Source organism: Phaseolus vulgaris, chromosome 4 (assembly GCF_000499845.2).
Source record: "Phaseolus vulgaris cultivar G19833 chromosome 4, P. vulgaris v2.0, whole genome shotgun sequence".
Classification (NCBI taxonomy): Eukaryota; Viridiplantae; Streptophyta; class Magnoliopsida; order Fabales; family Fabaceae; genus Phaseolus; species Phaseolus vulgaris.
Genome location: NC_023756.2, coordinates 26,793,596 through 26,805,038, shown reverse-complemented (window position 1 = coordinate 26,805,038; position 11,443 = coordinate 26,793,596). Strand labels below are relative to the sequence as shown.

The following is an 11,443-nucleotide window of genomic DNA, read 5'->3' as shown; positions in this document are numbered from 1 at the left end:
TATGTAATCCGAATACGCAATTGAAAAAAGACTTCTGAAATACATAATCCATAAGCTAAAAAAGACTTTCGGATTACATAATCTGGAAACTAATCATGCATCTGAAAAAAAAGGCATTCGGATTACATAATCCAGAAACTAATTACAAATTTGAAAGAAGACTTTCGAATTACATAATTCAGAATAATACAGAGGAGTATTTTTGGAAATATAAAAATATATGAAGATGAGAGAATAATATATGGAGTTGGAGGAAGAAACAATATTTTTTAAACCTAACTCTTTTCTCTTCCCATTACAAAATTCATTTATAAATAAAAGTAAAATAAAAGCATAATTTATATAACCAGATGAAACAGTTCTCATTCTCATTATATATCACATATCATTATAAAATATATTAAATTTCTAGTTTGTAGTACAAGAAAAGAAAATAACGGGGTTATGGAATTTATTTTATTTTCACTCCAAGGAGGTTGTTTCTTCATCCACTTCCATAACTTCTTAAAATATAAAAAATACTTTCTATTGATGTTTTTTATTTTGAAAAAAATATCATGAAAAACTCTAAATTATAGAATCCATAAGATATTTTTATATTTGAAAATACCTTTCAGATTCTATAATCCAGAATGTGTTTCTTTAAAAAATAATACATTCTAAATTATAGAATCTAAAACGTATTTTCAAAAATACTTTTCAAATTTTACAATATAGAATGTGTAAATTAAAGATAATATATTCTAGATTATTGAATCTAGAAGGTATTTTTTGGATCCACTTAGGATTCTATAATCTAAAATGTATTCTTAAAAAAAATATTGTAGAATCCAGAACGTGTAAATAAAAAAAAAATATTCCAAATATAGAATTTGGAAGTTATTTCTGAATCCAGAAATACTTTTAGTTTACAATCCAAAATAACTAAGGAAAGGAAGTAGAAGCTTCTATGGAATGGATGTGCACAAATAAACAACCCTGCTTGGAATAATCTTTGTTATGAAACAAAAGCTATTATTCAATCTTTTGGGCGTAACATTAAAACTAGTTCATCATAACATTACGAACCATGTTTCAAACTTTGGATCTTTTTGAAACAAGAAAAGCAAAGGATTGGTTTTTAATGAAGAGGGTTTTAAAAGGAAAGGAAGTACTAGGTTCCCAGCAAGGAAAGAACAACACAAACCGTATAGGCATCATCCTCATACTTAGGACCCACAAGAGCTACATGAGAAAGAAAAGAATAAATACTTCTCTCATTTGTTGAAACTTCACAATCATGATAGAACCCTCAAACATCATGTTTCTGTTCTGATACTCATTAAAAAATTTAACACTTTTATTTTAAACTCTTACACCACATTTTTTTAATCCTTGTTCTGAAAATATTATAGCAGCAATATAGATGGACCTTGAATTGGGACTCAAAATCACTAAAACTAGAGATGACGTTGCTTCCATCTCTGAATATCGATTCGCAAAAGCAGAACCTATCTTTCAATCTAGAGAAACAAACACTGCTTTCATCCTCACTGCTCATCTCAAAGGTCAGTCTTGTAACATCTTCTATAACTGTTTTTTTTTTTGTAGAGATCACAATTATTCTTCATGATATACAATATTTCTTGAATTAGTAGGGAAAACTATTGTGATAGCCAAACTCTCTTTCCGAGTATGTAATGCAGTTATATACTTAGAATTCAAACTTGATATTAGGGGTTAAGTAAGAACAAGGCTCGTCTAGGATTGGAAGGATTCCTGTGATCTAGCATATAAGTGATGTACTTGTTTGTCTTTATTTTCTTTTCATTTTTTTTCTTTTATTCTTTATGTAATATATCATGTTAAGAGTCCACGCAAACACAGGTTATAAGAAGAATAACATTAACATCAAGATTAGTGAAGATGGTAGTAAGATATCAATTAGTGGAGAGAAGCCTGTTCAGAATATTCTGATGATGGGATGGTTAATGCATAGGAAAGAGGTTGATGTTGCAGGGTTTAATAAGGTTTTCAAAATTCCTGATGGGGTGAAATTGAATGGGGTCAAAGCAAAGTATGATGAGGAGGAATGGATAATGAATATTATCATGCCAAAATTTGTGAAGGGAATTTGTGGGGCTAAGATTGAAGAGATCAAAGAAGAAGAATCTAGCGGAAGGGGAAGGAGATCAGAACAAGAGAAAAGCGAAGGTGATCACATTCCTACTGCTGTTGGAGAGACAAGCCAAAAAGGATCTAAAGAGTCTGAAGTTCAGGCAATGGAGGACAGTGAAAATACCATGGAGAAGAAAGCAGAAGTGTCTAACAAGATGCTTGATGATTCCAACAGGAAAATAATTAAGGATAGGGTACATAAAGAAGTAGAAGAACCTAATGTTGGAACTGATGGTGGAAATGGGGGTAGTTTTGGAGAGGTTGGAAAGGAAGGATATGAAGTGAAGAAGACATCAGAACCAGAGCGAAAAGTTGGAGTAGACACCTCACAGAAAATTGGAGAAGCAAGCCAAAAGGAAATCGAAGAATTAGATTTGAAGAATGAGGATGAAAGGGTAAAAGGCACGAGAGAAGAGGTTGGAAAGACAGAAGCAGTGAAAACATTAGAAAAGGGGAAAAGTGTAGGTGAACGTATGCCCCGAAATATTGGAGGAGATAAAAGACAAGATAAAGAGTTTGAGGTTCAAGAAATGGAGAACAATGAGGGTTTTGTAGAGAAGGAGGAGAAAGGAGTAAGTGAAAATATGCTTGATGATGGCAATGCAAACATAATTGGAGAGATGATCCAGAAAGAACAAGAATCCAAGTCAGGAATCAAGGATAGAGATGGAGAAAGTGTGAAAGAAAAGAATGTAAGAGCAGTAAACAAAGGAATAAAAACATCAGAAATTGAGCAGAATGTTGGTGCACATGCCACACAGGATATTGGAGGAGATAAAAGACAAGATAAAGAGTTTGAGGTTCGAGAAATGGAGAACAATGAAGATTTTGTAGAGAAGGAGGAGAAAGGAGTAAGTGAAAATATGCTTGATGATGGCAATGCAAACATAATTGGAGAGGTGATCCAGAAAGAACAAGAATCCAAGTCAGGAATCAAGGAAAGAGATGGAGAAAGTGTGAAAGAAAAGAATGTAAGAGCAGTAAACAAAGGAATGAAAACATCAGAAATTGAGCAGAATGTTGGTGCACAAGTCACACATGATATTGGAGGAGACAAAAGACAAGATAAAGAGTTTGAGGTTAAAGAAATGGAGGACAATGAAGGTTTTGTAGAGAAGGAGGAGAAAGGAGTAAATGAAAATATGCTTGATGATGGCAATGCAAGAATAATTGGAGAGGTGATCCAGAAAGAACAAGAAGAATCCAAGTCAGGAACCAAGGATAGAGATGGAGAAAGTGTGAAAGAAAAGAATGTGGGAGCAGGATACAAAGGAATGAAGAGATCAGAAATTGAGCAGAATGTTGGTGCACATGTCACACAGAATATTGGAGATCCAATCCAAGGAGTATGTAAAGAGTCTGCTATAGAACAAATGGGGGAAAGTAAAAGTATTGTAGAGAAGATGGAGAGAGAAGAGCCAGGAGAGATGCTTGTTGAAGCCAATGTGTCTACTGTGGGAGAGAGACTTGGAGAGTCAAGCCAAAAACAATTTGGAGAACCTAGGTCTGAAACTGAGGACAGACTAAAAGAAAGTGTGAAGGAAAGTAGAATGGAAACAATGAAGGCACCAGAACTTGACCAAAATGTAGATGATCAGATTCCTACCAACATTGGTGGTATAAGCCAGGAAGAATTTAAGGAGTCTAGGATTCAATGGAAGGAGAAAACTGAAAGCATAAAAGAGAATATGGATGGAGGGAAATCTGAAAAAATACCTATTCAAGCCAGTAAGGATGGTAAAAAGCACATATTTGGAAAGAGCATCCAAGAGAACATTAAAAAGCCTAAGATTGAAAATGGCAATGGAGATCAAGAATATGATGGAGGAAAGGCTGGTAAGAAAGAAATTGATTCAATGGTAACAAGGGAAGAATTTCCTCAGAAGTTACCAAAAAGCACAATTGAGGAAAGCAAAAGGTTGAGTATTTCAAAAATGCAAGAAATTGAAGATGTTGAAGAAGCAAAGATCAAAAGAAAATTAAAAGAGAATGAGTATTCTGTGCATAAGGATGAAGGTGAAGAACTCAGAAGGATGCACAAGGAAACAAAAAAAGAATTGGCAAAAAAGACACTGCGAGAAAATGAAGATGTCAAAAAAGCAATGGACAAAAGAGATGGGACAGAGATTGAATATTCTGTGGATAAAAGTGAAGGTGAAGAGCATAAAAGGAGGCATACGGAGGCAAAGAAAGACTTGATAAAAGAGACAATGAAAAAAAATGAAACAGCAATGGACAAAAGAGAAGACAGAGAGATTGAGTACTTTGTGGAAGCATGGAAAGACTTAACAAAGAAAATTCACGAAACTGAAGATGTCAAAGAAGAAATGTCCAAAAGAAGGGACGAAGAAATTGAAAAATTTGTAGATAAGGGTGAAGGGAAAGAACCCAGCAGGTTGTATGTGGAAGCGAAGGACTTGAAAGAAGAGACAACACAAGAAAGTGAAGATATCCAAGAAGCAATTCTCAAAAGAGAAGGCAAAAATAATGAACATTTTTCGGATAAGCGTGGTGAAAAACCCAAAAGTATGCATATGGAAGCAAAGAATAACATAGCAGAAGAGAGAATGCAAGAAACAAAAGGTGTCAAAGAAGCAATCGTCAAAAGAAAACAAGAGATTGGAAATTTTACTAATATGGGTGAAGGTGAAGAACCTACAAAGATACCTATGAATGCCAAAAAAGAGTTAACAAAAGAAACAAAGCAAGAAAATGAAAAGGCAAAAGAAGTTACGGTAAAAAGGAAAGACAAAGAAACTGAACATTTTGTTGATAAGGGTCAACCCAAAAGCATGCATGTGGAAGCAAAGAAAGACTTAATAAGAAAGACTATCCAAGAAAGTGAACATGCCAGAGAAGCCAAGGGTTATGAATATTTTGCGGATAAGGGTGAAGAATCCAAAAGGATGCATATGGAACTAAAGAAGGACATACCACAAGAGGCAATACAAGAAAAACAAGGTGTAAAAGAGGCAATGATCAAAAGAAAAGGTAAAGAGATTGAAAATTTTGCTGATAAGGAGGAAGGCGAAGCACACAAAAAGGTCATTATGAAAGCAAAGAAAGTCTCAACAAAAGAAAGGAAGCAAGAAGGTGAAAAAGTCAAAGAAGCTATGGTCAAATGGAAAAGCCAAGAGACTGAAGATTTTGCTAATAGAGGTGAAGATGAAGAACCCAAAAGCTTGCATATGGAAGTAAAGAAGGACCTAACAATAGAGACTATACAAGAAAGAGAAGACGTCAAAGAAGCAAGAGTCAAAAGAGAAGGCAAAGATTATGAATATTTTGTGGATAAAGGTGTGACTGAAGAACCCAAAGGAATGCATATAGAACCAAAGAAGAACATAGCAAAAGAGAAATTGCAAGAAATAGAAGGTTTCAAAGAAGCAATGGTCAATATAAAAGGCAAAGAGATTGCAAATTTTGTTGATAAGGATGACGGTGATGAGCACAAAAAGATGAATGTGAAACTAAAGAAAGAGTCAACAAAAGAAACAAAGCAAGTAAGTGAAAATGTCAAAGAAGCTATGGTCAAAAGGAAAGGCAACGAGACTAAATATTTTGTAGATAAGGGTGAAGGTGAAGAACCCAAAAGCACGCATGTTCAAGCAAAGAAGGAATTAACAACAGATACTATACAAGAAGATGTTAGAGAAGGCAAACATTATGAATGTTTTGTGGATAACGGTGAAGGTGAAGAAACCAAAAGGATGCTAATGGAACGAAAGAACATAGCAAAAGAAACAATGCAAGCAATAAAAGGTGTCAAGGAAGCAATGGTCAAAAGAAAAGGCAGAGAGATTGAAAATTTGGCTGATAAGGATGAAGCTGGGGAACTCACAAAAATGCTTGTGAAATCAAAGAAAGAGATAACAAAAGAAACAAAGCAACAAAGTGAAAAAATCGAAGAAGCTATGGTCAAAAGGAAAGGCAAAGAGACTGAATATTTTCTGGATAAGGATGAGGATAAAGAACACAAAAGCATGTGTGTGGAAGCAAAGAAGAACTCAACAGCAAAGACTACACAAGAAAGTGAAGATGTCATAGAAGCAATGGTCAAAAGAGAAGGCAAAGGTTGTGGATATTTTGTGGATAAGGGTGAAAGTGAAGAACCCAAAAGGATGAATATGGAACCAAAGAAGGATATAACAAAAGAGACAATGCCAAAAACAGGTGTCAAAGAGGCAAGAGTCAAAACAAAAGACAAAGAGATTGGAAATTTTGCTGACAAGTATGAAGGTGAAGAACACATAAATATGCTTAGTAAAGAAAAGAAAGAGTTACCAAAGGGAACAAAGAAAGAAAGAGAAAAATTCAAAGAAGCTATGGTCAAAAAGAAAGGCAAAGAGACTGAATATTTTGGGGATAAGGGTGAAGATGAAGAACTCGTAAGCATGCATGTGGAAGCAGAGAAGGACTTAACATCAAAGACTATACAAGAGGGTGAAGATGTGAAAGAAGCAGTGGTCGAAACAGAAGGCAAAGATTATGAATATTTTGTGCATAAGGATCAGGGTGAAGAACTCAAAATGACGAATATGGAAGCAAAGAAGAACACTGGAAAAGAGTCAATGCAAGAAACAAAAGGTGCAAAAGAAGCAATATCTAAAACAAAAGGCAAAGAGATTGGAAGTTTTGCCAAGGGTGAAGGTAAAGAGACAAAAAAGGGGGATATGGAAGCAAAGAAGAACTTAACAACAGAGACAGTGCAGGAAAGTGATGGTGCCGATGAGGGCAATGAAAACAAATGCTTTTTGGATGAGAGTGAAGGAGAAGCCAACAGGATGTATATGGAAACAAAAGAGGATTTTAGAGAAGAGACATTACAAGAAAGTGAAAATGTCAAAAAAGTGAAAGTAAAGAGTGAAGGCAAAGACATTGAATGTTTTGCGGATAAGAGTGAAGACAAAGAATCGATAAAGATGCTTATGGGAACAAAGAGAGACTTGAGAAAAGAGGAAATGCATGAAAATGATGATGTCAAAGAAGCTATTGCCAAAAGGAAGGGCAAAGAGATTGAGTATTTTGTAGATAACAATGAAGGTGAAGTTGAAGAACCCAAAGGGATGCATGTTCAAGAAAAGAAAGACCTAACAACGAAGACAATGCAGGAAATTGAAGATGCCAAAGAAGCAATGGTCAAAAGCAAAGTCAAGGAGATTGAAAATTTTGCTGATAAAGCTAAAGGTAAAGAATCAAAAATTAGGGAAGCAGAGAAAGACTCAACAAAAGTGACAATGAAAGAAAGTGATGATACCAAAGAAGCAATGGTCAAAAGAAAAGGTAAAGAGGTTGAATGTTTTGTGGATAAGGGAGAAGAACCCAAATGGATGCATACGGAAGCAAAGAAGAACTTAACAAATAAGACAATAGAAGAAAGTGAAGTTGTCAGAGAAGCGATGGTCAAAAGAGAAGGGGAAGAAGAGATGGACTATTTTCTGGAAAAGGGTGAAGATGAGAAAGACATAACAAAACAGAAAATAGTTGAGAAAATTAAGCATGGGATTACGGATAATGATCAACAAAATGTACTAGGAAAAACTCCTACAGGAAAATCTGAAGTACCAATTGAAGAGGGTCCCAAGCTGGTGAGGGAACAAGATGGAAGTAGAGGACGTAAGGTTTCAAACATGGAAGACCCAAAAGAAATTATCAAAGAAGAAATGGCTGCACCAGAAAGTTTAATGAAAAAGGTTCAAGGAGAAAAGCATAAGAGTGAAGAAGCAAGTAGGGTTATTCAGAAAAACACAGCAACTGAGATCTTACAGAAGGAAACTGATGACTCCAACAATGAAAGAAAGTCCAGAGAAGGACCAAATGTACCAAACAATATGGTCAAAGTCGTATTTGAAGTGTTGGGGACTTTTCAGGCAAAGCTTCCCAAGCAGGTGATGGAAGCAATTGTCCAAAATAAGAAGGATAAGAATGAGTATGTTATTGTGAAATTAAAAGGAGAGGGGTCTATAAAGATGCATGTTGAACCAAATGAGGCTTTGGATGAGGATGAAACTCATGAAAGAAGTGAGAAAGAGGTTAGAAAGCCAAAACTCAAGTCTAGTGACCAAATAAGTGGGAAAGAGAATGTTGATTTTGGGGTATTCGATGGAAGCAAAAGACCAAAATTTCTAGAGATGGGGGAAACACAAGGCGCCAAAGAAGACAGTGCACAAATGGAGGAATCTGTGAACAAAATAAATGGAGACCAATATGAGGAGATACAAGTTGATGAAAGAGGAAGGAAGTCATCTCAGAAAGGAAAAAAAGGTCCTAAGATCCTGGTAAAAGATCAACATCGTTTACAAGAAGAAATGAATATAGGTAGATCTGAAGCAAGCAAGGCTGCGACAGAAGAGTTTCCTATGAAAACAATACACACATTTGCCAAGACAAGAGAGGAAACAAAGGATAAAGAGGTAGAAGAGCTGACCAGAAGAAAGAGTGAGGAAACAAATGTTGTTGAGTCTACAATTGAGGAAAAAGTTCAAGCGCCTGAGAGTGGAAGAATTCCCATGACTTGCAAAGAAGTACCACAGGATAAACATCCTGAAGAATTAGAGATAGAATCTCCTGATAGAGAATTGCAATCAACTAAAGGCCAAACTACAAGTGTAAAAGTAGCAAGCGGGAAATTTAAGGAGCTTGAACAAGACAGTGCAAAGGATAAGACAGATAAAACAAAGTTGCTACCTGCAAAAATTCAAACCAAGGGGATTCGTGAATCAGAAAAAGGAGTGAAACAAAACACTATAAAGCCAAAGAAAGAAAAAGGAGAACAGTTCACTTATAACATTGAAAGAAATGAAGAGATTGCAAGGTTTCCATCAACTCATCTAACCAAAGTTGGAGAAAATTATCAACTATATGAAGGTGGCAAAGCACAAGCTTCCACTGAATCACAAAAAGAAGGTCCTACCAAGGATACAAGGAATTTAAATGAAATGAAGGATCATCAAGGGTCTAAACAAAGGAAAACCTTGAAGTCAGAAATTCCTATGGAGATACTCCTAAAGAAAGAAGGAAAAGTCACAAAAAAGGATGAGAATCACAAAGAACAAAAAATCAGGGAGACAATGCAAGCGGAAACTGAAAGGCCTAAGGAGAAAATTGTTGACAGAGATCAACAATGTGTGCAAAGAGATGTTGCAGATGGAGTGGGAAAAGTAGACACTGTAGAAAAGGAAATGCCCCTGGAAAAAACAAATACAGCAACAGAAGATAAGATGCCTAAAATAGGGGAAATAACTCCAGAGATTGAGAAGGCTAGTGGCTTCAAACAGGATGCAGAAAAAACGCATGAAAGTAGCAAGAGAGAACATCAAAGGGAATCATTACCTAAATTGGAGGTGAAACCCCCAATAATGACTCCAAAGAAAGAAGTTGAAAAATCAAAGAAGGAAGAAGGGTCACCTATGCCTACAGCAAGCCAAAGAAAAGAACCTCGTGAATTATCATTGCCAAGCAAGGACTACAAAATTCCAAAGATAGAGGAAGTACAACAAAAAAAGGAGGGAAAAAGACCCATGCATGCACTAGAAGCAACCACTTCTAAAGAAGGAGAACTTGCACAAGCCATAGCTACACATTCAAAAGCAAAAAGTGAGATTGATGAGCAACAAGTAAATCAACTGACATCTCCAACTATAGAAATGCGGAGTATAGAGCCACGTGAGTTAGAAAAGCGTGGTTTGGAAGAAGATGGCTCTAAGGCTATGAGTTTAGATCATATGCAAGAAGGAAAAGAATTCATTCATTCCACAGACAGTACTGCAGCATCAGAAATAGTTGCAGATGAAGCGGGTGAACCAACAAAATTTCTAAGTTTATCTTCCACTCAACCATTTGAAGTTGAAGGAAAGGATGAGATAGATGCTAGTTGTGATGATGAATCTCAAGATTCAGACATGGACTCTGAAATAGATGGTGAAGCATCAACCAAAGGGGAAACAGACGAAGAAGTTGTACAAAGAGAGACACTACAGCTAGAGTCCCCTGAAGATCAACAATGTACACACAAAGCTTTGGAAGAAAGCCATGGAACACATGAAATTGAAGAAGAAAAGGCAGATGAACATGTAGATGAAGCCGATGAGGAAGACTCTCAACAGTTGGAGGAGCAAAAAGAATGTGAGGAGGAAGCCATTGGAGGGAAGGAGCAAAAAAGGTCAAAGAAACTGATTGTTTCCACGATCATAGCTGGATCAGCCCTTCTTGCTTCAGGAATATTTCTCATTATTCGACACAGAAGATCCAGCAAAAGGTAAGTTTGTGCCATTAAATCTAGTTTCCATTTTTCTATGTGAAGAGAATCTTCCTTAGTGTGCCTGTTTTTCTCTCAGTGCCAAGTGATATTCAAAGTGAGTTGAAGTTCACATTTCTGCTCAACTTTTTAACTCGTGGAAATTCAAATGGAGAAGAGCATGCAGTGGCTTTTCTCTGTACATAGCAACATCTTTGTTGTTTTGGTAAGAAAATTGGTATGCATGACTTGGATCTTCTCATGTTTTATGTTATGGGAGAGAAAGATATATTGACATGACTAATAGTGGTTCTTGTTGTAGTCCTTAAATGATTTGTAAAATTACTAATAATTTTATCTTTAAATTTAAATTTTCTTCGTCCTTTCCATTGAAACGTTTTTTATGTTGGTGTCATAATAATTTATAGTATTTATCATTTTAAAAATCCAGGGAATGGAGTTTTTGTCAGGAATGTTGTTGAGTCATTTGAGCCACTGGTATGCATGTATTCTGAAAGTGTATTCTTATCATTTTTGGTTACTACATTTGTCTTGTATATGGTGGTGAAGATAACAGTATTATAAAGATGTAAAAACGAATGCACTTGATGATCTTTTCATCTTTATTACTGAAATGAAATAAGAATACTTAGATGTCAAACATGATTTTTTTTTCAATTAGAGTTATTTTTAATTAACGTTAGTTAAGGTTTCTTGTTTCTTTTCAACTAATATTAATTAGAGTTGTCATTTTCTCAATATAGGAAGTTCTTTCTTTGTCAACATTAGTTACAAAAAAAACATTAGTGGAGTATCTTTCAAATGATGTCAACTAAAGTGACTATTTTTTTGTGTGCACAAATTAGGGTTTTTGATTCAACATCAAATGGATTTATTTTTAGGTTGACATTGTTTATACTATTTTCTCACTAATGTAGATTGAAATTATTTATCAACTAATGTTAATATGGATTTTCTCATCAACGTTGACAAAGCAATTTCTCAACCGATATTAACCAAGTTTTTTTTGTGATTGACATTTGTTGGAGT

The 11,443-nt window shown here is 35.3% G+C and overlaps 1 protein-coding gene across 2 annotated transcripts; it reads left to right on the top strand.

Annotated features, from left to right (window-relative positions):
• The first annotated feature begins 1,283 nt into the window (after positions 1-1,283).
• LOC137837487 (uncharacterized) lies at positions 1,284-11,016 on the top strand. Of its 2 annotated transcripts, XR_011085475.1 has the most exons (4): positions 1,284-1,547; positions 1,867-10,414; positions 10,494-10,619; positions 10,845-11,016. XR_011085475.1 is itself a non-coding variant. In XM_068646491.1 (3 exons), exons 1-3 carry the CDS (start codon positions 1,406-1,408, stop codon positions 10,501-10,503), a joined length of 8,700 nt encoding a protein of 2,899 aa, XP_068502592.1. In that variant the 5' UTR covers positions 1,284-1,405; the 3' UTR covers positions 10,504-10,771. The 2 variants fall into 2 exon arrangements, 1 of the variants encoding a protein (XP_068502592.1); XM_068646491.1 differs by lacking the exon at positions 10,845-11,016 and having other exon boundaries at positions 10,494-10,771.
• Positions 11,017-11,443: the final 427 nt, after the last annotated feature.

Excerpts from the sequence above, each read along its gene's own strand:
- LOC137837487 (XM_068646491.1), top strand. The coding sequence starts at position 1,406 with ATGGACCTTGAATTGGGACTCAAAATCACTAAAACTAGAGATGACGTT. Across the intron at positions 1,548-1,866 it reads CCTCACTGCTCATCTCAAAG|GTTATAAGAAGAATAACATT; the intron begins GTCAGTCTTGTA and ends ACGCAAACACAG.